General features: G+C 45.0%; 1 protein-coding gene across 7 annotated transcripts; it reads right to left on the bottom strand.

The window, feature by feature from the left end:
* Positions 1 to 232: 232 nt before the first annotated feature.
* Max (MYC associated factor X) lies at positions 233 to 27654 on the bottom strand. Of its 7 annotated transcripts, none has more exons than XM_055072488.2 (6): positions 27446 to 27654; positions 22941 to 23009; positions 21831 to 21938; positions 18635 to 18688; positions 17043 to 17166; positions 233 to 2756 (listed from the first exon to the last, which is right to left on the bottom strand). In XM_055072488.2, exons 1-6 carry the CDS (start codon positions 27485 to 27487, stop codon positions 2518 to 2520), a joined length of 636 nt encoding a protein of 211 aa, XP_054928463.1. In that variant the 5' UTR covers positions 27488 to 27654; the 3' UTR covers positions 233 to 2517. The 7 variants fall into 7 exon arrangements, with proteins under 7 accessions (XP_054928463.1, XP_054928464.1, XP_054928465.1 ...); XM_055072489.1 differs by having other exon boundaries at positions 233 to 2723; positions 27446 to 27652; XM_055072490.2 differs by lacking the exon at positions 22941 to 23009 and having other exon boundaries at positions 27446 to 27651.

Below are 27654 nucleotides of genomic sequence, written 5' to 3'. Positions count from 1 at the left end.
ACTTACCGACGGGAGGAGAGCTGTGGGGTATTCGAGGTGTGTAGGCAGAAGTCCCTTGCTTTGTAGTCATTATGATACACCACTTTTGTCACCTGTAGAGGCCACCAATGCTGCAAGTGTAATCTCATATTTTTCTGAAGTGCCCCTTGCTCTTCAAACAAAAGTAAAGCAGCAGAGTACTTTGCTCCCGTTTACTTGTGAATGAATGATGCACACAGGATGGGCCACAGAATTTATGTACAGACCACAGTTTATTGGCTTGAGGAAATGGACACGGCACATTTGGGTACACTTAGTGCATTGCATGATCTATAACACTGAAATAATAATTAAAAAAAATCGATGACGCTCAAATTCATTGTGTCCAGTTAACGCCAATCCGGCGCCCTTTGCTTGTGCTTGCAGGAAGGCAGTGATAACGTATCGACGGGCAGAGGCTGGCCACGTTCGCAACTGAATTAGGTACACAACAACAAAAAAGAAAACAGTGGCTTGTGCCACTCTTTAGAAGGCAGGGGAATGGTTCTCGCGTCAGTGCCGATGATAACAAGAGGGCTGTTAAACAGAAGGGGTCTTTGGAGACCTATGTTCTAGTTCCCGAGCCAAACAGAAGCTCCCAAGGGCTTCTTATTGCTGAGGAAGGAGGGCAACATGACAATGCAGAGTTGCATTACAGACCCCTCGCACTGGCTTTGCATTCAGATCACTTCCACCCCACGAGGAGCCACTTGGCTACACGTGTTTGGAAAGCGGCAGCACTTACACATTGGAGACGGCATGCACGCAGACGTGTGAGCAAGGCCTGCAATTCTTTAGTGGTTAGCGTTCAGCTGCTCTTAGCGATCTGTACTTAATGAAAAGCCAGCAGAAAAGATGACACTGGCAGTTTCATGTGGCCCGGTGGCTTTTTACTGCATTCCTCTTTCCAATGGAAAGATGCCTTTCGGTGAGCTACAAGTTGTTATTTTCGTCAGTTGAGGCAACACTGATGAAAGGGGGCCATAATATTGCTTAATATAAAAGAAATTACTAAAAGAAAAGGAAAAAAAGCATATGAAAAGCAGTTTTTGCACTCAAGTGGGAGAGGAAACCCTCCAAAAGCACAGAACAAGAAAAGTTTTTTGATCATACGTGCATTTCAACAAAAACTGCATGTACACAACTGCAAAAATAAATTGGAGAAAAGGCAAAAAAAAAAAAGTTTTTGCCACAGCAAGGCTCAAAATTTTGCAACGTCTGGAGACCACAAGTTTACCAACAAAGCACAGGACGCCTCCTTACATTAAGTGGGCTTCGAGTTGTACAAATAAACAATCAACTTATGAACAAGACTTGCTCCAAACACACAAAGGGACACTATTACACCGATGAGCACGTGACCTTCAGCAGGCCCTGGGTGCTTAAGATATTTTTTTTTTTACCCCCAGGCACCTGGGCAGAACATTTCTTTTCTTTACACAACTTCTCTGAACTTACGTTCTCCTGCCTCATAGTAGACTTCCAGACACTCAAGTTTCGCAACCAATACATTTGAAAATTCGCAAGTGACCATAACTGTACCTCGTCATCAGCAGTTGAGAGTGAGAGAAGTCAAAATCTAAAAACGAGCAATGGGCCGATTTTAAATATGTCAAGTTCTGGCCCCGGCTCAAAGCCCTGCTCAATACATGCAGAAAATCCCATTGTCATCAATTATCACTTTCGTTTTAAGTGCCAAGCCTGACTCATTCGCCTTGCATCCCACCTCCAAACGAGTCGTCAATTCACCCGAAACATACTGGCAGACCGCATTCCTAGGAAGAACAGTGCACTGCCAAAAGCATGCGGCAATCAAAGGACAAGCTATCATCGCCAACGCCACTCATCTCGTGCTTCCCTACCACCTTTAACTCGACATGTCAGCAGGCATCCCTCAACAGTCGCCAAGCATAGACCACAAGCGGAGCATCACAACCGTCCCACACATACAAATGCCATTTCAAGAAAGCTTCCCATTCATCACTAAGAAGGCAGAGGAGAGAACAAAGAACGTAATCCACACCCATATCAGGAGAGAACGGGCCCTAATTCCGCTGTAATAGCTGCGAGCCAAAACTAGCCAAGCACTCCCCTAAGAAAGCCAGGGCCAAGGGCAGGCAGCGTCTGGCGAGGACTCGCCCGGTCGTACGTAATCGTTTGTGCCCGCTTACAGGTACAAGTATGAAAAAGCCACACAACATGGGCACAATGAAGGGGGCAGAAAAAAAATAAAATCACACGCGAGATATAAATAACATCTAAAAACGTCCTCACACCCTCCCCCCACAAAAGCCCCCATGCTTCCACTTGCATTTTCAGCCCCTCTTGATAGAGGGAACAGTTATCGAGGAAGAAAAAAAATAGTAACAGGCATGTAAGGGCAAGAGGGAGAGGGCATCTGGCTCAACATCGACGCAGTTGCATCCGGGCAGGCCTTCTTTGAGGGCTCGTCGCTTGCTCGACGGCAAAGCAACTGATGGAACAACGCCGGTGCCTTCCTCAAAGGTGCAGAGGCGTTGAGCCCGGGCTGGACTTCAGCTTTTTCCGCGAGCCTCGGGAGGAGTTGTCCGTGTCGTCGGAGCTCTCGGACCCGGAGCCCCCATCGAAGGCGGAGATTGAGTCCCCCTTGATGTTCATGGCATCGAGCATGGGGGCAGTCGAGTAGCCACCACCGCCGGCCACCTTGGTCTTCTCCAGCGCCCGGACTGCAAGGCAGGAATGACGGCGACGTTCAGACACTGAAAACCAGAATTTACAGTCACCAAGCTGACTTCCGACACCGCTACTGACGTAGGCAGCAGTCGGTGGCTTTTTAGCCAAGAAATTTACAGCTTGTTCCTATCAATCCTATCAAAGGGAAGCCCTAAAACCAGCCTCCCCTTTAATGCAGTAGAATGCTTATTCAGTCAGCAAGAAAAAAGAAGCAGCGCTTACAAAACCAAATGAATGCTCGTTATTTGGCTCCAATGCAACCGCTGGAAGCGCTGATGATGCTGTTTTTGTGTCGATCACATGACAATGCCTCTATTTCTCAGTCCCTAGTGCTCATACAGCTTGCAGTTAACATTACTGTGCAGTTTAGGAGGCATCCTATAATTTTATCAAGGAAGTTTGTCCCTCATCCAAAATTACCGTTTAGAGAATTAGCAGCAAGAACGGTGCTTTGGGACCCTTGAACTCAGTCCTCTCCACGCCTTGACACTACTACATACATTATTTAGTATTGAGGGGTTCACCCCATAGCTCCCGGGGTATGCAGGGAATTCCATGATGCATGCTTGTTTTGGTCCGTGTTTGTGCTCTTGGGTGTAAAAAGAGACTGCGCTCTGCTGTTTATAACTGGCCCAAGTTTTCATTCCGCATCCTGAACATGTTAGGCTAAAGATTCGAAGTCGCGGTGCCGGATGGCAACGTCTTGCGCAAGGTCTGTGTTCACGACATGTGGACTACGATGCTCTGGGAGTTTCCTGTTGTAGAATAGGAACAGCCCTCAGCATGCCTTCTTTTTTAAAAAGAAAAACAGCAAATCAAACAATGAATGCTCATAACGGCATGGTACTAACACTCCATAAAATTAGCCATTTCTCCAGCGTGAAAACACGACCAGTAAGCACCCATCACAGTCCTGCCGTTTTTATTTCCTTTCTTGACATTTGCTGTATCAAAAACAGAAAACTAAATTTAGTCTCATCCGCCTTGTCACTCAATGCTGAGAAACAACTCACGACTTCCTGTGGCTGTCCGCTGCCTATTTGCAAGAAATGAAAGAAGAATGAAGGATAACAGACAGAACTTTGCGCTATGGCAGCCTGAACAAAGTTTGAAAAATATATATATTTTCAGACTAATCCTGGGTGTTGCTGCTAAGGGTTAAACAGGAAGGTGTCACAGAACCTCACGTCACCGAAGTTACGCAGACGTCAAAAAGCACGTAACAGTAAACGGGCAAATACAATGACCTAACTGGACCGACGAAGGAGCACACGTGTGCTCCTGTGGTCAGTGGAACATCATACCAGCAAAGAGGTCTTGAACGTCATTGGAAGTGTTCAAGCCAGATAAATGCTGAAACATTTACCCGGCAATACTGCATGAACTGCCTTCCAGCACACTACAGTAGCAAGAGTCCTTTCCACAGGGTAGAAAGCAAGGCATCGAAGATGACGGCAACACGAAGGGGACACAGGACAATGCTGCATTGGTAGCTCAGCGTTCCTCCTGTGTTTTCTGTGTTGTCCTTTACCATGCCGATTTCAAGTGTGCGTCCTTTCCTTCATCCAAATGCATCACTCTTGAGGGGTCAAGTCCCTTGATTTTGCGAAATGCTATATCTCTGCTTTAAAAGTGAACCACAAGTCTTTTTCAACGGTGTTCACGTTCCAGAGAAGCTACTGCATCCATCCATTTCTGCAGAGTACAGTTGCAGAGCAGACGGTATGCACAGTAAAGTTTGACAAAAGGACACGAAAAAAATGCGGGATTTTCTCATACAGTGTACAAAGCAACCAAATGAAAACAAAATACCGTCCCACGTAAGAATAATTGCTACAATCGGCCAAGCTCCATCGGCATATGATGCAAACAGTGCTCGGCACAGTCGAAGCATGCTCCGAACATGATCCAACTTTGCATGTCATTCAGGTGCTGGCGGCAGACAGTGCCCCAGTAAGTCCTTAAGCCGGGTACCACTGGGCTGCAAAAACGAAAGAGCCCAAGAACTGTTGGTGTTGCCCAAACAACTTTGGCGCAGCAGCAGAGGCAGTCAAGAGAACGAACGAACTCTGCAGGCTACAGTACCTTGTTTGAGGCTGATACCAGAGGAATGAACCACTGGCATTTGGAGCAGGGAGTCATTGCTGCATGATGGGCGGATGACAGGAGGCAGTTGAGCCCAATCTTGATGGCATTTCCCCTCCCCTATTGGCCAGCAATATTTATAGCCTATAGAAAACTGTAGGGAACCACTGAGGTGCAAATTAAGCCAAGTACTATCAGCCTGCCTTCTTCATGGTTTTCACTAACAGATTCAGGCTTGCAATGGAGGCACTGCCACGTCCTGTCCACTACCACTTAAACTACCAAAAGCAGTCGATTTATGGCGCCATCAGGGCTACCTAGTGCGTGAGAACATCTTGCAAGAACTATGGCACCACCTCAAGGTAATGGTGATGAGTCTTTTGCAGTGCCCCTTTTCTGATGACTCTGCCCAAAGACAGGTGGAGCTGTGATAGCTGCTAGGCTGTGAGACCATGTTGACAGAAACGGTTCTACATCAGCGCCACCACTGAGTCATAACACAGAACCTCCCCTTTCCTCACAGGGGCGAGAGCTATATAGATGCTGTGCAACATTGCAACACCTTTGGCACTGAACTAGGTTGAAACTAGGTTGAAGCCGCCAGAGTACAGAAAAGTTACTTGTCATGCCATCGTTGTCATGCTCTTGTCGTTGCATCGTTGTTTTGCTACCTTCGTCACACACAACTCCACTGGTCCACCTAGTAATGCTTTGTGGAACCCTAAATGAAGCTGGGTGACCAGCTACCTTCAAAATGCTTCACATTATATCGGTTCCCACATTATGAGAGATCTGCATAATATCTTTCTTCACCACATGGAGAAAGTGAAGCCAAAGAAGTGACTACACGATTGATGACTACAGAACAGCAAGCCCAGATTTTGAGTTCATGACTGATGTCACAGAAAAAAAAAAAGAGTACCTTAAAAGGCTCAGCTAGGAAAGAGCCATCACAAACAAGATGACTACCCACCATAAAGCTGCTAAATGGGTTTGATTGGCTTGACTCTCGGTCTGCACCAATTTTATTGCTACACGCACAAACAAAATCCACTAAGACTAGCTGAAAATTAAATTCAGAAGATTTTTATACGCCTTGGACAGTTGGTCGTGTCTTCTATGCACCCCTCGGCTACAGCTCCCTCAGACGATGGAAAACAACCTTGAAGACCAAGCTATTGTGCACTGCAGGCGCCGGAAGCAACTGCAGGTCCTAAAAGCATGTCTTGGAAGCCATGTTTTAAAATTCAAGTGCCTTCTCATCTCTTAAATGACACCTTGATACTCAAGGGTTTCAAGGACAGCTACAAACCCTCAGTGGCTTTGCTGCAGAGCAGTCAGCACAACAATCAGAGCGGTGCTGGCAGCCGTCTGTGCGACTGCTAACCGTATTGTTGCACCTATGCAGGCATTTTGACGCGGTTCCATCGAGCGGCGCAGGACCATCTTATCCAACGCAGCCCCAACGATACATTCCGGAGCGTGGCCGCAGAGTGATCTGTGCAAGCAATCAGCCAAGAAATTCGCGCCTGCGCGGAAGGCTTTCGACGCCCCTCAAGCAACCCTATAAAAGGAGCCAGCGACAGCCACGGACACATCAGAGCGGTGCTGGCAGCCGTCTGTGCGACTGCTAACCGTATTGTTGCACCTATGCAGGTGGGCGCACACACATTCGTGTGAAAGTTTATTTCCTTGCATTTTACGGTTGCTGCACTGCTCTGGTACCTCTTGTTGCCTGTGACGCGTTTGTGGAAAACTTCTTAAAATGGGGGACGACGAGGCTACGCAACTTGACAATTTTGCCAAGACACTCGCAGACGAGGCTCCCAAAAACATTAAAGAAGTTACTAAGGTTCTGATAGAAATGACTTCCAAATTTATGGAGGCCATGACTGAAATTAAGGTTACCGTAAACAAGTTGAACTCATCTAGCGACGCTGTACACACTGAAATAGCAGCAGTAAAGGAATCAATGGGTTTCATGAACACTGCCTTTGAGGGCTTCAGAACAGAAGTTAAAACGATGAGGATTGAACTCGCAGAAGTAAAGAAGAACAATCTGGAAATTCAGCAAGAAAATAAGAAGCTGACGAATGAAGTGAAGGAATTAAAAACAGAATTGGTTGAACTGAAGCAATACAGCAGAAGGAATAACATTGAATTGAAAGGTATCCCTGAATCTGATAACGAGGACCTCGGTAGCATGATGACACAGATAACTTCTTACCTACAAGTTAAGCTTTCTCCTGAGGAAATCGACGCTGTACATCGTGTTCCAACCAAGTCGAAGGGACCTCCCAATGTAATTGTGAAGTTTAAGTCAAGGTCCCCACGTGACAAAATATTGCAAGCTGCGAAAAAGAACAGGCTAAATACTTCCGTGCTTGGCTTCCCAGAGAACGATCCCGTTTTTGTCAACGAACATTTATGTCCAGAAAAAAAGGTTTTGCTCGGCAAAGCTATTGGCATAAAGCGTGCCAGAGGCTGGAAGTTCGCATGGGTCTCTGAAGGCAAAATCTTGATGAGAAAAACGGAAAGCTCGAGGGTAATGCACATAACCTGTGAAGATGACCTGGGAAAAATTGTTTGATTACCAATGCTCTTGTGTTTTAGTACTTGTACACTCTTACAATGTCTTTGGCCATAGATGAAGATGACCTGTTAAGCAGCGACAAAAACACATCAATATTTTACTCTAATATCCGCAGTCTGAGGAAGAACCTGAACCTTCTAGTGGCTTCCTTGACAAGATATTCCCAATCTTTTGATATTGTAGCACTTACAGAAACCTGGCTGCAAAAAGATGAGAAAGTTATGCTTCCTGGCTATGTTATGATATCTCATCCGAGAGAATCAAAAAACCGCGGTAGTGGTGTTGCCTTTTTTCTCAAAAATGGTCTACCTTTCTCGTCTTTGGCGCCAGTCACCCTCAGTCATGCAGACATAGAAACACTGTTCATAAAACTGCCCCATTCATTCACTGTTGGAGTTATTTACCGTCCACCAAACTCGTGCCTTTCCTCCTTTCTTGATAAACTCGAAGGAATTCTTGAAACGCTTTCTACACACTCGGAAGGCATAATTATTGTTGGCGATTTTAACATTGATACAAGTGCTGAATGCCACAAAGATTACATGAACCTGTTAACATCGTACAATTTCCGAAATATGATTAATACACCGACGCGTGTAACTACCTCTTCTTCATCTATTATTGATCATGCATTAACAAATATACCGACTGGGATACGCGCTGGGGTTTACAGCGAACCCATCTCCGATCACCTCCCACTTTTTGTTGCTGCTGACATTGACATAAAACCAGAGCGTGAGATTAAGAAGTATGTATCTAAAATAGATTATGCCCTACTGCGAGAAAATCTATTGGCCATTGACCCCAGTGTAATATACCATGATGACGTCGATACAGAGTTTAATAACCTAATAGACACGCTTTCACAAATGGTTACTACCTGCAGCAGAAATATTAGTGTTCGCTCTTACGAAGCACCACTATGCCCTTGGATGACTGAGCCAATCCTCGCCGTTCTAAAAGAGAAGGATTCATGGTATCGTAAGTGGAAGCAACACAAGGATAATGTTTACTATTCCAAACAATTTAAGAATCTGCGCAATAGATCCGTGTCGATGATGAGGGCACGAAAAAAAGCATATTACATGCGTCTCGTTGAACAGGCTTCTGGCAATTCACAAAAGGTCTGGAAAATAATAAACGAAGTTGCTGGCAAAGCCAGTTTCCGCCGTGTTCTCCCAGAAGAAATAGATCACAATACTACAGAAAGATTTAATTCCTTTTTCACCAATATCGGCCCATCATTAGCTGCTCAACTTCCCGAATCACAACAAAATGCTGCATCCAATACAGTTCTCAATACTTTTGTAATGTTTGAAATCGAACCCCAGGAAATTACATCCATTATTCTCAGCTTACCAGGCAATAAATCTGCCGGACTGGACGGTATTTACCCACGCATACTTAAGGAAAACACTGATATCTTAGTCCCCATCTTATGCAAACTTTTTAATCATTCATTAAAATGAGCAAAGTACCCCTCTGTACTAAAGATTGCCAAAGTTGTCCCAGTATACAAAGATGGAGACCGATCCAACCCGTCAAGCTACAGACCCATTTCTGTCCTAAGTGTTATTAATAATATTTACGAAAAGATTTTATCCAGTAATATTTGCAAATTCTTAGAAAAATATAACCTACTCTGTCAACAGCAACATGGATTTCGAAAACATCATTCAACGGCATCTGCAGTCCTAAGCCTGACTCAATTAATTAACACAGCATTACATGAAAACAAACTGGCCGCTGTTGTATTTGTTGATTTAAAGAAAGCGTTTGATACTGTGGATCACGCTATTATGCTCAACAAATTAAACCACTATGGATTTCGCGGTGAAGCCTACAGCTTACTTTCCAGTTACATCGAAAACCGTCAACAAGCTGTAGTTATCAATAACATCATATCATCACTTAAATATTTACAGACCGGGGTTCCTCAAGGATCCGTTTTAGGGCCCATGTTATTTTCGTTATACTTGAATGATTTGCCGAAGGTCCTAAGTTGCTGTGATATTTTAATGTATGCTGATGACACTGCGATCATAGTGACAGCAGACAACCATGAGGATCTAGAAGCAAAGACAAACGCTGAATTGGAAAAAATTACACGCTGGTTTTTTACCAACAAGCTAACGATTAATTCAAGCAAAACCAAATATATGGTATTTAGTTCACGAGCAAAAGTCATTGACAGCTTCCAAATTGACATTTTCATTAACGGCCACTCACTAGAGCGAACACACTCATTTAAGTATCTTGGTGTCATTCTAGATGAACATCTTCACTGGAAAAATCAGATTAGCGCAGTCTGTTCAAAGTTGGCTTCTGGCTGTTATGCCTTATTACAGGCCCGTGATTATTTTAACACACATACACTGCGTACCCTTTATTTTACCCTTATTAACAGTCATCTAACATACTGTGTAGAATCATGGGGTTTAACATACAACACTTACCTTGATCCTATCCGGCGATTACAAAAACGGGCTGTCCGAATTATAACACAAAGCAAGTATACTGAACCAAGTAAACCAATTTTCCAGTTATTAAATATCCTTCCTTTCGATCTTTTGCGGTCTTTAAAGATAGCGCTGTGTGTAAACAACATAGTAAAATATAACCAACCTTTCAATGCCTCCCTGTTTCGCTCTCCTTCTCGACTCACGAGAAACCTCACACATAGTAACTTTAATCTGCCACCGAATAATAACATCTACAGTGAAAGATTGGTGCAGTTTTCAGGAGCCAAGGTTTGGAATGCTTTACCCCCAGAAATAAAACAGTCCCACGCAACTAATAAAGCATTAAGAACATACTTTTTGAGCCTTATTTGATAGTCGTTCGCGGTTTGTGTTTGTTGTACAGCGTTGTTCATTACAGATCTTTATTCATTCTCCTGTAAAATGCATATTGTATTATTTTCTCCTCATTGTATAGTGTACTCTGGTCTTTCGCCGTGATTTTGGGCTTTCTATTTTACACAAGTGTTGTGTCATTGCCATCGTGTATTTTTGTATCTGAACCCCACACTAGCCTCTGGCTATGGGTTCAGTCAGTGTCTGATAATTTGTATGGCAAGAATAGAAATAAAACAACAAAAACAGTCGCGGCAAAGGCTTTGCACATCACAGTCATTATGACTATGACACGGCTGCAGACAGTTCTCAAGTCCCTACAGTATTGTAGCACTGAGGGCCCAGGACGGGCAGTGGATGGGTTTTACAAATGTCATCACACAAGACAAGTACCCAAACAAGTAACTTTGGAAGCCTGCCTCACAGCTGTGGCTACTACAATCAGCCTATTAGGAAAAAAAAAGGGAAGAAAGGAAAAGAAGGAAAAGAAAACATGTTCAAGTTGACTCAATGTATGAGATGCCTCTTTATACTGTTTTCAAATAAAACCAATGCATATCATGCTTAAAACGCAGATATAATTTTCCATGTATCATATGACGAAATTAATTTGAAAATTTTTTGATTAGCTGGAGAGGAAAAGCGTTGGAAAATCTGTGGTATTGCATTTTGTTGCACCACCGTGGCTCACTACTGTGTCTTGCCTGCTCTACTCCTGTGAGGAAAATCGGAAAGCTTGCAGGGTCTCTTTATGCAAACAGCTATAGCAGGGAGGCAATGTCCTAGATCACACTGCACTGGATTATAGTGCTGCTCGGCCTCCAAGGCCACACAAAGCACGACAAACATGTCACGGAAGGTCCCTTGCAGGCTACATAACCATCATCAAGCCCTCGGAAGGTTACAGAACCAGCCGAGCTGTCAGGCGTTTCAGCCAATGGGTACTAACTACCAGGAAACCACAAATGTGCCCAAGAAGATTCCACAACACAGAAACCATACAAACTTGTGGCCTCCCTGGACTACCACATCAGATCAGGCTTGTCAACTTGACAAGGCAGCTGACCCAGTCAATATTAATACAGATAGGGATACCAACACTCTCAAATCCAACATAGTTGGTGTATCTAAATGGTGTAAAACATGGCGAACGGAACTAAACGTACAGAAATGCAAGATTACGCGTGTCGCCTGAAACACTAGCAGTCCTCTTATTTATCTTTTGAACAACGTTCCACTAGAATCTGTCACATCTTATGAATACTTAGGTGTTCATATATCATGTAATCTAAATTGGACAGTGCACATGGAAAACATTATTAACAATGATAACCGCATGCTAGGATACTCACATCGCAACTTTTCCACTGTTCCCTCTTTAGTTAAACTAACACTTTACAAAACATTAATTTGACCAAAGCTTGAATAGGCTGCCTCTTTCTGGGATCCTACGCATGTAAAATTAATCACTGCCCTAGAACTTGTTCAGAATAACTCGAGTCATTTCATTCTCTGTAACTACAATCGCACTGCTAGAATAACAACAATGAAAGCCAGCCTTTCCCTTCCGTCTCTAGCCACACGACGAAAACTTAGCCGCTTGAATTTATTTCACAACATATACTACCATACCGTTCTTCGCGACAAATTTATTACATCACCGCAATACATGTCTCATCGCATAGATCATCGCCTTAATTAAGGTAGGTATTCCATTTTGTAAAACAAACACTTTTTCAGAATCTTTTCTTCTACGCACAGCAATCGAGTGGAACCACCTTCCTGCTGACATTGCATCAATCATTGATAACCAAGGTTTTCGCAAGACACTGACCGCCACTGTTTAAGTTCATGCCTGTTGTTTGAAATTGCTATTGTAACTCACTGTACCTCGTTGTTCTACTTATGATTGTATTTTTTCCCCACTCCCATCTGTAATGTCATTGGCCTTGAGGGTAAATAAATAAATAAATATGGAGGGAGGTCAGCTATGTTGAGTGCCAACAAATCAGGCACAAGATTCAATGTGCAGCAGCAGGCATTGAAAGGACACCTGTTCAATAAAAAAAAAATGCAGCAACCAATCAGAGGACATTAGCTTTACAAATGTGAACTGAACTTTAAAACCAGGCTCTTACAGCATCTTCCATGTCCACCAGTGTGAGTGACGCTGGCTAACACTCCCAAGGCCATTTGTGTCCATTACATGCACACAAACACCCAAGACGGTGTACGGGAAGAATGCCACCACAGCAGCTCCATAGCAGAGGTTACGAGTTTAGCTTCCACATGCAGCAAGTTCTCTTTGTCCACTTTCACTTTACAGCAATATAGTTTTCATGAGCTGACTCCCCTAGTCGTTATGATGTCAGCTGCTGCAGCCAGTGATCATTGCAGGAATTCCAAAGCGCTTTGCAATGAGTTTATAAAAAAATTGATAAAAAAATATGAGCAGTGCCTCGCATGGATTTGAATTCCAGTCCCTCAAGACCGGCAATGGGCGGCTCTACCTCTCTGCCATTCTGCCGATGCTCGAACAGAGAAGAATGATGCGCCATGACAGCGAGGTCATGCCGCTAGCTGCAATAATTTTCTAAATTAATAATAATAATAATTGTTATTATTACTGAAGTCTGGGGTTTTACGAGCCAAAATCATATACAATTATGAGGCACACCATAGTAGGTTCTTTTAACATGCCCCAATGCATGGCACGTGGGCGTTTTTGCATTTCGCTCTTGCTGAAATTTGGCCGCTGTCGTCAGGATTTGATCCCGAACCACAGGATCAAAGTCCTGCACTGTTGAAGCCAATGCGCCACCCCCATAGCGGGTCGATACGATTTTCTCACACCACACTACAGCTTACCTACAAAGCAGCGCCGACATGAAAGAACTTGAATGAAACCAGCAGTAAAATGTGAAAAGTAGGATAGCAAAGAGGAAGAAGAAATAGCTGCATCTCTCTTTCTCCTCTCATCAACAAGGAACTTTGCCTTCACATTAAATAAAAGTTTCTTTTTCGCGATGGAAAATTGCTCTGCGCATCTGTGAATGTTTGCTCCAACCAATACAGGATAAAACAGTACAGGACTTACTACATATAATACCACACCTCGAGAGCTACGATTGACTGATCCTATGCACTGCAGCTGATCTATAAGCTGACACCAAACTGAGAGAACTTGACCCTCTAAGTGTCGACAAAAAATTTTAAAAATGCATATAGAAAATGACATTTGTCTTTGTTGCACATCTGGATAGCAAACTTTTAGCAGAATAGAAATATATTCGACATGGGGGTAGTAAATTCACAACTAGAGTAACAAAACACGCAAATTTAAAATGAGGAGGCGCTAGCAGAAGGCTCTGTTCATCAAACGTTGTTCACTGTTCTGCCATATCAAAACTTTTGCACATTATGGGACTGACTTTAAGAAAGTTGTCGTTGTGCCAAACAGTTAGTACACAACTTTGAAATTTAAGAACGGTGTCGGGAAATGGGACAAGTATGCTTACAGTCGAACCCACCTATAATGCTACCGGTTTTAATATGTCGGTTATAACAATGAGAAGATGCTGCACCGTCGACTTTTGTATGTTTTCCATGGTCAAATAACCCCCTTACTACAATGCCTCGATGCCGCATTATCGGTTATAACGATGAAGTCTAGCTGCTGGGTGTGCGAGCCGAAAGGTAGTGAAATGCGAAATCCTTGGAAAGAAAAACACACACAAAAAAAGAGAAAGATTCAAGCTGCTATACGATGGGCCGCTGCTCAAGTTTACCACCACCAACAGCCGCCGTGTGCCCATTTTCCAGCCATCTCCGCGTGCCTCTCTACCGTCGTCCTTCCACCCCTCCGAACACGAATAGGCTGCGCCCATAGCTCTGCACTGCCCCACCCTCCAAAACACGAATGGACTGTGCCAACTGCTCTGCTCCCAGCTTGCTCGCATGTTGCTTGCTGGCTCCTCATTCAGCGCACTTCTGCCAGCAGCTTAATCGCTCCCGTTCGTCGTTTTTGCGTCAAAATCATTTCTGGCCATGCGGTTTCTTAGCCTCGTTTGACTTTCCGCTGAAAAGATGGCCGATATGCCCACTGATCATCGGCAATGCACGACGTTGCCGATGAAAAGAAAGAGCACGGCTATAGATTTGGAAACTACGTGCTTCTAACTGATGAGGCGATTGTCGCGAACATGCATGTGTCAGATAGCGACGGTGACGACGGCAGCGATGACGCGGTGCCTCAACATTGTCCTCTCAGCAGGGCTAGAGTTTTACATGCCAAAACCACTTTCTGATTATGAGGCACGCCGTAGTGGGGGACTCCAGAAATTTGGACCATCTGGAGTTCTTTAACGTGCACCTAAATCTAAGTACACGGGTGTTTTCGTATTTCGCCCCCATCGAAATGTGGCCGCCGTGGCCGGGATTTGATCCCGCGACCTCGTGCTTAGCAGCCCAACGCAGGAGGGCTGGCAGATGATTTAGTCCCTCCGAGGCTTCGTTTTTGCGAGGAACCTTCCACTGCACTACGTGGAGCACGTGGGTGCCTTGGAGAAAGATGTCAGCAAGCTTTGCGTAAAGCATGCAAGAATGACGGACATAGGGCTTTCTCATGCAAGCCAGCGAGAAGTATGTGGCGAGATGCTTGTGGAAATCTCGCCTCAGCGTTTCTTCTGGATTTCTCAAGCTGACAGGCTGCTGCGGCAGTCTTCTCACAATTCTTTAAGGCCCCTTTTGGGGCCACCAAAGCGGTGCTCGGCAGTGCTCACATATCGCTTGCCACCCGTGATCCCTCTTTGCAGTTGTTAAAGCAGTGCCATTCTTTAACGCCGACAGCCACAGCTTGTTACACGCGATCAGAGCGCCCAGGAAGCAGTTTAAACGAGTGAACACAATCAGCAGCAGATTTTTTTCATGCAACCCGGTTATAACAATTATCGGTTATAACAATGGAATTTTCGTGGCACTTGAGTACTGTTATAAGTGGGTTCAACTGTATTTACATGCCAACAAAAAAAAAATTGATTAGGCAGATCCAATTGACATCTTGGAATCCATGTGAAGCAAACCTTTTGTGAAGTAGTTAATAAAATGCTACAAATTTTCCCATTTCATTCCTACATCTATGGTGCAAAGGAAACTTATGCATGCAACCGTGCCGCACATGTGACGAACGCGCCGATCATCTCAAAGATCCAACTGCCCTCAGCATGACAGACGTGTACATGCGATTTTGGCCTAATGGTTAAAGCATCAGGCTGTTGTGCTCGGAAATTAAGGTTCAATCCTACCACCGGGCACTTAATTCAAATGTCTTATTTTTCTTCATATGTCGTGGACAAGGATACACATCCCTCAGATATACTTGATAGTCGGTAGAGTTTCTAGAGGCCACAAAACGCGCACCAAGTGTGCCGGAAAGGATGCAACAGACTCAAAAGAGCCTTTTCATTTTGCTGCAGCCAGGAGGTGGTTTTCCCACCGTGCAGGGGGAAGTTTCTGTCAGAGCGAAGACCACCTGCCCAGTGTGGTTGAAGTTGACCCTCAAACAATACATAAACGCATCCAAGAGAACCACCACCCTAAGGCAAACCAAACCACCTAGGTTTCAGCATTGAGTGGCTGGAGCTGTAGATATTCAGCCTAGGTAGCTATGTTTCCAGACAGAAAAAGGACTGCAGGTGTAATAGTGCATGTGTGAGGAAATGATATCTGTTGCCCCCTTGTTATTGAACAGTTGGGTGGTGGTTCTCGTGCGCGAATTTTTCTCTGCACATGTCTCCATCGTGACAATTCTAGAAAATTGCACAGAAATCCGTCCCAACTTGCACAAGATGCAGCTTCTCCTCAACTGCTGGGCAGTGTCTAGTATGGCTTCTGTAACGGCTCACATGTGCTCAACTCATGTTCCTCCCTTTCTCGTCCCTTTCTGCGCAGCCACACAGTTAGCAGCGTTTGCCTCAGTTTCACCGTTTCTGAGCGTGTTACTTTCGGCGACCTAATCAGCAAACGGCCTCAGTCCTGTGCTGTGATGTTCATTACACAGCGAACCCTGCGCCACACTTCTCATCGTCGACTGCAAAACACAGGGCCATGGAACTTTCAACAAAGATTGTGATAGGCGACATTAACCGAGGTGCACGGAACTGTGATGCAGCTAGAAAAAAACTGCTCTGTCAAAATTATTAACATGAACTCCACTCTCCCCCGCTGCAAAAGAAAGGTTTTACAATGCGCCCCTATATAACAATAAGGCACCTCTAGAAATCAGTGTATGGTGGCATTGATGAGGCTCTCCTGAAGTGGTTCAGTGAGGCAAAGATGCAGAGAGTTTGAACTAGTAGACAGCTCTCCCGCTTTCTGAGGAAGAGAACACTTTTTTCCTTGACCACTACAATTTCAGACCAGGGTATCTGCCCTGCTTCGTGCTCTGCCAAGGAATTGTGTTCAGGGACACGGTCGGCAAGGCTTCCTCAGTTGTCAATGACGACACGCACTTTGAAACATGCCAACTGCTGCCAGCTACTGGGCTACCCTGAATGAGCACATCAACCGCAATAGTACTTATTTTCGAAGCAGCTGGTTTTTCACCAGAGGATCCGATGACAAGTGCTCGCCTGTACTTTTTTTTTTCCTTTCTTTCTTCCTACACTTACTCCTGTGCAGCTTTCGAGGCCAGACAGCTAGCCATATTCAGAAGAGGGGGTGAAGGCACACAGAGAAATGCTACTGCAGTTACAAGGCAAGCATGCGAGAGCAATCAGTACTTTGTTCCTCGAGGAGCTTGTTCTGTCGCTTGAGGTCCTCAATGTCCTGCAGATGTGCGGTGTTCTTGCGCCGCATGGACTGGATATAGTCTGCCGCCTTCTTTAGGATCTGAGCCCGCGATGCCTGCGAGGGAAGGCAACAGGCAGCACGCATCAGTGAGAACCATCTCGCACATGTTCTATGGCCACGTGAAGCCTGCTCACTTCTTATATTTCATTTCACTTTATGTAAACCTTGAAGGCCCCAATAAATGGAGCGTTACATAAGGGGGTGGCAAGAATAAAAATACATAGTCACAATAACAGGAAGTTTTTTTACATTTTCGACGAACATCGATGGGCACATAATAACAGCAATGTCGTTAGGAAGGCCGTTCCAGTCTGCAGCTGTGCGAGGAAAAAAACGAATTTGGAAACGTGACAGTGCATGAGCGCGGACGGGCAACCTGTAGCTGATGGCTGGTGTGATGAGATATGCATGAAGGGGGAAGGATATAAGGTGGGATGCGCAGAGGGCTATGAAAGAATTTGTGAAATAAAGATAGGCTGGCAATGCGACGACGGAGCGATAAGGAGGATAAGGCGGATGCAGTTTGCAAGGAGCAAACGCTGATATCAAAGAAATATGACGAGTGGATGAAACGAGCGGCGCAATTTTGTACAGATTAAAGATCACTGATTAGGTATGCTTGATGAGGATTCCAAATAGGCGATGCAAATTCTAGTTTTGACCTGACCAATGATTTGTAGGCTAATAATTTTACATGTTAAGGAGCATGATGTCGATGGCATTTTAGAAATCCTAACGTCCTGTTCGCGGATGATATTCGGTTAGTAACATGAGAATTCCAGGAAAGATAGCTCGAAAGTGTTACTCCTAAATACTTGCACAAATGAACTATTTCTACCGGAACTTCAGAGATTACGTAAGGAAATACGAGAGAATTGCGGCGATGGTGAATGGAGAAATATTTACACTTAGGCGGGTTAAGTTCCATTAGCCACACGTTACACCAGTCCTGGACAGCATTAAGATCACTTTGAAGAGAAGATTGGTCAGCGGTGGAAGTAATAGCACAAAATATCACACGATCGTCCGCGAACATACGTACACTAGATGTTACGTTTAATGGTAAATCATGTACATATATTAGCAAAAGTAGCGGGCCGAGAACGGATCGCTGAGGGACGCCTGATGTTACAGAGACTGACTTAGAATTCCTATTATTAATGGTGACGAATTGTGAACGCTTAGTCAAGAATTCTTCAATTCACTTCAGTATATTAGGGTGAAAATTTAAGTGGGAAAGATTTATGAGAGGGCGTTTATGGGGTACTTTATCAAAGGCTTTAGCAAAATCTAAAAATATTACGTCAGACTGAAGATTACAATCAAGGTTAGAGTGCAGATGGTGTTAGAAAGCGGCAAGCTGTGTCTCGCAGGAGTAACCGCGGCGAAACCCGTGCTGGGCAGGATTGAAAAAGTTAGTCGAGAAATGCCATGATGCGAGTATAGATGACGTGTTCCATGATTTTGCAGGGAATACTAGTTAGAGAAATGGGACGGTAATTTAGAGGTGCGTTCTTGTTACCTGATTTGTAGACTGGAACGACCTTCCCTTGTTTCCAGTCTTTGGGCAGTTGGCCTGTGAGGAGTGACTGAGTGAATAACAAGCACAACAGAGATGAACATGTATCTTTGGTGTTCTACAGTATCTTAGCATTGATGTTGTCAATGCCAGCAGAGGATGAAATCCCTGTTAATCCCCCGTTTCTATTAGGGACAAAATCCCCTCTGAAGAAAATACAAGTCCAGGCATTGTCTCCTGAATAATTGCAGGGTTTGGAGAAACAGCCGGATCGGTTTCATTAGTAAACGCGGATGAAACAGCTGCGTTAAAAATGTTGGCGCATTCGGATTCACAGATAGTTTTGCTTGATGCATCGGTGAGGGAAATTGTACATGTATTCTGGGGATTAATGACTTGCCAGAACCTACGGGGGTTAGTAGACAACATGTTAGGCAGGTCATAATGAAAGAGTGTTTGGCTTCTCGAATATTTTGTAGGTACGTTTTTTCAGCTGTCCCAAGCGTTCTGACTAGGCCGCAACTTGGCTGAACGGAAAAGACACTTCTTTTTGTTTTCAAGACGTTTGAGTGTATTTGTGAACCAAGGGTTTAGGGGGTTAGTTTTTATATTTATGCTTGGAATGCGAAGTTCATTATTTATGGCAGTATAGTTTCCTTTATCATAAAGTCGGATGGTACATTTGCTTGTTGTCCATGAAAATGGTTTAATCGTGAAGTCGACTTGTATGACTTGGTGATCACTGACACTTGGTATACGTGCGATGGAATGAACATATTCCGGATTATCTGTTAATATCAGGTTGAGTATGTTAGCGCAGTCCTCAGTTACACGGGTTCGCTCTGATACAATCAGAAAAGGATTAAAATTAAGGCAAACATCAAGAAATTTGTTAGCATCTCTATTACCTGCGGTAGTTAGATTATGCCAATCAATACTCGAGAACTTGAAGTCTCCAACTAAGAGAGTACAGGTGTTTGGAGGCTTCGTTTTAATTTCGTTTATTGCATTATTCAGTTTTGTGGGAAAATCCGGACTGTTAGGAGGCCTGTAGCAAACGCCAATCAAAACTGACTGAGGTGAAGCGTGACATAAGACCCATAACATTTCTATGTCTGATGAAACATTAATGGTTGTACATGATAGTTCATGTCTGGTTGCAATCAGTACCCCCCCCCCCCCCTCCTATCCGGGCGATCCTCGCGGAAGACACGGAAATTAGGCAAGTCGGCAAGGACTTCACTATCACAGATGTCGCTGTTTGGCCATGTTTCCGTCAAGATTAGTAGGTTGCTGGCGGAAGATGATATTTGAAATAATGTCGCACTTTGAAATGAAACTGCACACGTTAGAGAGAACAGCTGACAATGAAGGTGCTTGTTGAACATGCTTAGAATGGCCTGTCGATTGATAGCGAGATTGCTATTTCACTTCTTTTACAGTTTGTGAAGCTTCATCGAATATGTAGCGTTTCGGGCTACAAACACCCTAAGGGCTTTTCTTTCTTTATTCGAAAAATGGTACAAATATGACTTGTCATTTTTAATGATGCAAGATTGTTAGGATTGTATTCCTCCACTGATGCTGCGCAAACTACCGCAAAAGTGGAATATATAGGGTTTCTCTCAGAAGACATTTCTGGAAACGTGCCCCCTCGACTTATTAGTGGTCTTTGGCACAATTTAAATTGTTGTCTGGCCACTATGGGACAAGGGAAAAATGAGCCAGATAACGTGTCGCCCTTTTTTGTTGTTGCTGTTGCAAAACATTGCAAATTCTCAGCAAACACGTCTTGATAATGCCTCGGGGTGCAAAATTTCTGGTCTTGGCTTGACCTTAGCGCTGGATTCGGAAACTATGCGATAGGATACGCGAAAACTAACAGGAGCATGGTGGCACTGAACTTACTACTTTCCACAAACAGAAAGTGAAACAGTAAACTTTCACTGAACACTTCATACCACAAGCGCTAAGCTGTTCATACCGAACTTGAAGACACAGCGGTGGAATTTTTTGGGGAACATTGGGCTTGTTCTCCTGATAATGACAGATTCAATTCATTGCAAAGGAGGTTGAATTCACTCATAAGTGCATCTCTTCACGAAGTGAAAAGGCTTGGCTTTTCACTGGAAACAATACTGGATGCTTTTTCACAAGGTGTGGCGAAAGGATTACTATCCGATGCGACAAATTGCCACTGCAGATAGTAGGTCTCATCGGCCACCGCAGTCTGTGAACACGGCACGAAGAACCCGAAGCTGCTATTGATGGGAGACCATCAAAACGAGTGAATGGCTGGCAGACACCCACGGATGCCTACAGGACAGCTGCACTCATTGCCCGCGTGTGTCTAGGCTGGCCAATGCGTTCCATTCATTGCCCAATGACAGTGTTACGCGTGCCTAGTCCTGCATATAGAAGTGCTTTGGTCTTGGCCTCTTTCTCGTGATCATTTGTAACCAGACGTGCTCACTACCGTCAGGACTGGCTCAATCCATTGTCTGATGGGGTGGCTAATTAAGGATTTCTGCATGTTCAACAAGCATACCCTACAGCACATGCACTTCTACAAGCTAATACAGTCGCACTGGTCTCGCATAAATGTGCAGTCACCACTATTCATATATGTGATGCACACAGAAGTTGTGGCATGTAGTCTAATAAGAAAACAGAAACCAATGGCAAGATGTTAATAAAACTGGTGCATTGTGTTCATCATAGCTGCTGCCACCCAAAACTGAAGCCCCTTCTCTATTTCCTGTTAGTGAAGTCATGTTAAAAAAGTTGGCATTCTGCCAAGTGGATCAAATTAAGAAAGAAATTACTGAAAATTGACAAGTTAAATTGGAGCACTACATATTTAACTGCCACAGCTTGAGACAAAAAAGTTGCACTTGCCAGAGCATTCGAAGTAACCAAATATTAGTTCGCATTTTACGTGAAGTTGTTAGTGTTTACAGCATTTTTGTTGAAGTCCTATTCACAAACCATTTGACATTTTAAGGGGAGATTTAAGAGCACCTTTAATATATCAATTTTTATCCACTTTAGATGTCGCAATAGGTGTAGTTTACAATTTTGTTTTTAGTGAAGTTACACGCTTCATAAAATGACCAACCAGAAGGAACTAGCTGGTTTGAATGCAACCAGCTTTAACAGAACAGCACACAATTAAGAAATGAGTCAGTCCACAACTCACCTTCTCCCCTTGTAGAGAGGGCACGGCGTCACGTAGGCTGGTGAAGCTGAACTTGATGTGGTCCCTTCGTCTTCGTTCCAGCGCGTTGTGGTGCGCCCTCTTGTCCGCCTGCAGGCATAAAATTGGAGGGAAACGCGCAAAAACACAGGTTGATGTCTGTTGATGATGCAGGTGATATCACACATGACAGGTAAGCATTTACAAAAGGCAGAGGGGCAGGCCACCAATGTGCGACACTCATTCAGATGCATGCACACACATGGAAAAAAAGAAGCTGAACACCATGCAGGGAAAAAAAAAAAAGAAGCTGAACATCATGCAGAGAAAAAACTGCAAGAGAAAGCCTTCCCATCTGGTCTACACTGTCCTCCGTGCATGCAGGTCACCTAACACACACACACACACACACACACACACACACACACACACACACACACACACACACACACACACACACGCTTGCATAAGAGCCTAGCGATGCAGACATGCAAAGTAGCCAGGCACCCAACCAACGCTTTTACCTTCAAGTTGAGTTCAATGTTTGAAATGGATGTGGGCAGAGAATCTAGTGGACATATTCTTGAGATATCACTTTTCAGGGGTACGATCACCACTTTCATGAGATTTTGTTACTCCACACCAGCATGTACGGTCGACCGCGTTCTTGGCATTGTACCGAGACAGTGTGCTTGGCACGATCTGTCGGTGACAACGCATCCGAGCCACGTGAAATATGCGAAAGTGAGGCCATTCACAAAGTGATTGTGAAACTAAGGCCAACGAAAGTCTACACGTGTGCTGTCCATTTCCATGCCTGCGCCGTCTGTGCACGAGGAAATGTCCTGAACTACACAATAGCTCGCCATGACGTTGTAGCTAAGTGACTGCATTGGCGATTTAGAAAGTTTATGCTCAAAGCAAAACCCAGGCTATAATGGTGGCCATCATGGGGAGCACCAGGTTAATCTTGATGAACCGGAATTCCTGAAGTGCACCTGGATATTTTTGCCATTATCCCGCACCAAAATTGATTGATCTGATTTCCCATCATCGTAGGTTCTGCCAATGCGCTGTCAAGTGCACTGGCGAGTGCAAACCCAAAAAACATACATCTACCGGTGTCCTCTGCTCAGGAAGGGACGTGTCGTCACTCAAGAAGGAATCCTTGAAGGAGGAATCCTGTAAGCAGACAGAAAGACTGACAAGTAGCACTGGGCAGAGAGTTGCAAATGCCCAACCACGACAGTTGGCAACTGGCACAACTACGAGTTGAGCAGTACAGATGCTGTCAATGGTGACGACAGTAAATGAGGGGCTTCGCTTCCTGGCTAATTGGCAAAATCGATCTAGGGTGGTTCGGCAGAGTGTCTCTCTACCCGAGTTGCAAAACTGTTAATTTGCAACTGTGTCGTCGCAAAGTCTCCAACTCTTGTTCTAGAGCAGACAAAAGAAATCTAGTTGGTTGTACTAAACTCTAACAATTGTGCAGAAGCCACTGATACCCTGTTTGACAAAATCTGAGAAACTGATTTCCTTTGCAAATTTTTTCAGCAAAGCTAGGCAACGAAATTTTGCATAAAATTTGAACTAAACAAGACAAATGAAAACATATATGAAGCAAGCACATAAAATTTCATGTCTACACATTTTCAGCACCACAACTCAAAAATATTTTCTTTTCTTTTTTAATTGTGGTCCAAGAACCTACTCGCCTCTTGGAAAGAGATGCCCTGCACTACATGTATGAGTGTTCCTGCATTAAGAGTTGTCGATTAATTCAGCCTTGCCCTGCGATCTGCTAGCCTCCTGGTTTGTTCGGATGGCAAGCGAATGCCCCCGGAAAGGCATTGGTCCCAGGTTTATTCAAGCACATTTTCCCCTCCAACTGCGTAGCTTGCTTTCTCTGAAATGTGCATGGGTTTTTTTGGTAGCTTCGTACTACTGTTGCATTACTTCATACTTCCACCTTGTGTATTTCTGCTGAAGTGCCACATACAAAATGAAAAAAATATCAGAAGAAAAATGGCAGCTCCATGGCCCCCAACATTATATGACAAGAAAAAACCTACCACATCTTTGAAAGATCACCTGCTACTCGGCAGCTCGTACACCAGTAGAACAATGACACCTTAAATAACTACCTGGAGTTCTAATCGCCGGCGTGTCATACATACCCTCCAATGTCATTTCTGCACATGGTAACAACTCAACCGATCAGGAGTATCTTAGGTGCTCTTATATAAATGGAACTGGTAAACATTTATTTTGCTGGCATCCTGGGTGCCAAATATGATTGCCCCGGCCCAAATTTGATTGCCCCGGCTTAATTTCCTCCTTGCATCCGGGAAATGCTACAGCCGTACTGGCAACTGGAATTGCTTGCAAGAACGGAAACCTGGCTGTCCCAGCTAAAGTCTGCACGACAAATATGGCAATCCTATTTTGCTTTGGTTCATCGGTGTTTCACCGACCATCCTCTACGTTCCAATGTCTGCATTGAGCACTGCCACTCCACCAAAGACAGAACGATCTCACAGTGGCACCAGAAAACAACACTCATGCTCCATCTGAACAACTCGGTACAGTCCAGTAAAATCTTTGGGCTGCGTCAGCCAATAAGAAGAGAGAACCAGGAGGAGGGAGTCTAATGTCTGCATCTGATCATCCTCCACTTCGCATGAATGGAAGCTTCACGGAACATCCAGTAGTGCACAATAAACAACCCCTGCTTTTGTCTCTGAAACACACAACAGATTCGCAGACACAAACCCTTGCCTTCCCTGCATTGAATGAAGCTAGTGAGATGAAACATAGCTGTTGCTAAATCTCTAACGAGGGCACCACTGGGCAAACATTTGAGCATGTTGAAGAGAGAGAGAGAGAATTATTTAATTTCAGCCACCAGTGTGGGGCTTCATACTGAATAGAAAACAGTGTGCCAGAAAACACCCGAAGTGCGGGTAGTGTCTGGAAGTTGATGAAATACAAGGTTGAGTTGGAGAAAGGACTCGAGCAACAACAGACGATTACTGTGTGGGAATACATACGCTACATGTCCGACACATTGACTGTGAGATGACTGGCATCGATAAATTGAAATTTGTTATAGAATGACAGCATTGACCCTAATTCATTCTATGAACAGCTGTTGCAAACACTGGTACCTAATACTGGCTGCACAAAGATTGGCAGTGATAAATTTCAATTCGTTGTACAAGAATAATAATGCAAACACTACACACACAGTGGTCTTGCAGCTATGAGAATGGCTACGCTGCTGACCGAGACAGGCACTACCAAAGCATTCTCAACAAATTAGACACTGCATAGCAATTGCAAAAAGAGGGACATCAGGCAAAGCAAAACCAAGAACAATGCCAAAGGCAAGGACATGATGTGTGCATGCAAAGCCCAACAGAATGCACTCGTCGCTGATAAAATATGCAAAGAAGATGCACAAACATGCACAGTGAGTTAGTGCAACAAAAATTATTTGTATATTGCACGAAACGGCCAAGGCAAAAACGTTCAACCGGTCCAACCGGATCATCATCCAATTCCCAATAGCAACTCGCCAAATTTGGCAAAAACAAAAAGCCGCTGAAGCTCAGAGTAGGTTGACAATAAAAACCTGGTCATGAAGGAATGCACTGAACATATGAGTTAACAGTTAACAGAAACAAACACTGCAAATCATTTTCTGGTTCCCAATAGCAACTGGTCAAATTTGTCAAAAAAAAAAAAACTGAGGAAGCTGGGAATTGGTTGCAAATGTTTGGACTGGTCTGTCACTGTCATCACCAAGAATTGCATTAACCATAATAATTAGTGGCTAACAAACAAACAAATACTGCCCAAGTTTCTACACGCTCGTCATTTGCGCCGGCTGCTGAGCCTCCAGCTATGGTCGCAGAAAAAAAAACAAAAGAAAGAAAAGGCGTTAGAATACTAGAACTCGGTCGACAGCAGGCGCGGGGTCACATATTGATCGGGCCAGTGCCCGAGCCTCTCAAGCACCGTTGACGCTTCCAATTGCAACAGCGTGCTCGCTTCTCTAGATCGGATGCTCCCCGCTATTTACTTCGTTCGGGTCGCGCCGTGGTCGGGGCTCACGACAACGGAGAACGGCCGAGCACAAAAGAGAGCAACGGGCAATAATCGTGCGTGCAACAAACATCCGACGTCCGAGACGGTTGCATCCGGAGCGTCAACCCCCCGACGCACATTTCGAGGCCTTCTTTTAAGGGCAAGGCAAATTTCGAAGCGGCCGCCGCACACGCATCGCCGTCTGCAACTCGCGGGATGACGTAGAAAGCGGGTGTAGGCGTCTGCTAGCGGACTACCGTCTGGCAAATGAGGTTTAATTACAGGAACGCGGGCGGCTGCCAGAATTAAAAACGCCGCGCGCTTCGCCCATGAACGCTAGAGGCTGGCGAGGGTCTCCGAGGCGAGAAATTCGATAGACGAGTGCGCAACGGCAGCGGGGTGCACAGCGTACGACACGGTTCAACGCGTCGCTGCGACGTAGTCCACGAAGGCACATACCTAGGTTACGCAAAAACGCCAGCGTCCTGTGCTCCGACGAATCGTCGAACGAGAGCAAACGACGAAAGCTAACACAACGCCCTAATTAACTGAATTACGAAATCGAAGTAATTAAACAATGTCGTTAATTGCAATCGGTGCGGGCTTATCAGGACCGAAACGCCGTGGTGCGTTTCGAACGAAAGCACGCAACGCCGCACGAGACGCTGAAGGCCGCTGGGATCGAGAGCCGATGTAGCCGAACGAGAAGCAAAGAAGAAGAAAAAGAGGCTCTCCCTACAGCTGACAGCCACGCAAGATATACGTTTAATGGAGGCTCCGCAAGTTGCCGTCAAATATTGTACAGTCGCTTCGCGCTAGAAAGCAAGTAAAATTGTTGTGAGAGATTCAAAGTGCCGTTGGAAAATACAGGGACAAAAATTACTCGCACGGGCGATGAAATAAAGAAAAAAGAAAAAAAGACCGTCGATAGCACCACTGACATGGGTGCAAAGCAGCAAGCGTTGGTTTGTGTTGGTTGTAGCGGCGTGATTTTGCAGTCACGTGAGCGGCAGCGCACAGCTGAACAGCCGCCGCATCCATGCCACACATGCGAACGGCGGCGGACGAATAGCGGTCACGTCCTCCTGCCAAGCTACGGCGCGGGACGTTGCACCAGCAGACTTCCCCGGACGCGTAGATGCGTGTGCCGCTCGGGCACGTAGGCGCGACGAACCGGTGACGGGGGGAGAACCGACGGGACACTAGGCCTAGCGACCGAGCGCCAAGGAAAACAAAAAGAAAAGACTCGAAACGCCAAGTAGTGGAGCCCACCTCATTACGAACAGAGACGAGGGAGAAGAATAAAAAAAACAACGCTCAAGTCCAAACCACCGGCTGCTCGCGGGTGGGCCACCGCGGACCCCCACGTAAAAAAGCGGACCCAAACGCTACCTTAGCTAGCAGACGCGCGGGCTAACGTCAACGTAGCGGCGGCCGCGGAGGCTGCCGCATGACCAACTGTGGGCCACGCTCGCTCGCTTATCGGGCGTGCGCTGCGCGCGAGGGAAGGCGCGGGTTTTTCTACTCACGTCGCTTTCGATGTCCACGTCGCGCTCTTCATCGCTCATCATTCCTGGACGGCGAGCCGAACAGTTGTGGTGGCGATGGTGGGGAAACAAAAAAAAAGGGTTCGAGTATTACAAACGCCTCGCGTTCGCCGCACAGAAAAACCGCCGTCAACACGGCCGACAGGAGAGCCCAATGCGAGCGGAGGAGAAATATGGCCGACACTAGCGCC

The sequence above is a fragment of the Dermacentor andersoni genome, chromosome 7 (assembly GCF_023375885.2).
Source record: "Dermacentor andersoni chromosome 7, qqDerAnde1_hic_scaffold, whole genome shotgun sequence".
NCBI classification, from domain to species: domain Eukaryota; kingdom Metazoa; phylum Arthropoda; class Arachnida; order Ixodida; family Ixodidae; genus Dermacentor; species Dermacentor andersoni.
Note: the sequence above shows the minus strand (reverse complement) of the source record. Positions and strands in the feature narration are given on the sequence as shown.

Coding starts and splice junctions, on each gene's coding strand:
- Max (XM_055072488.2), bottom strand. CDS start 27,487: ATGATGAGCGATGAAGAGCGCGACGTGGACATCGAAAGCGAC. Junction 21,939..22,940: donor AGCAGAGGACACCGGTAGAT/GTATGTTTTTTG, acceptor TTATGCCTGCAG/GCGGACAAGAGGGCGCACCA. Junction 17,167..18,634: donor CGTTCCAGTCTACAAATCAG/GTAACAAGAACG, acceptor CTTCCCTCGCAG/GCATCGCGGGCTCAGATCCT.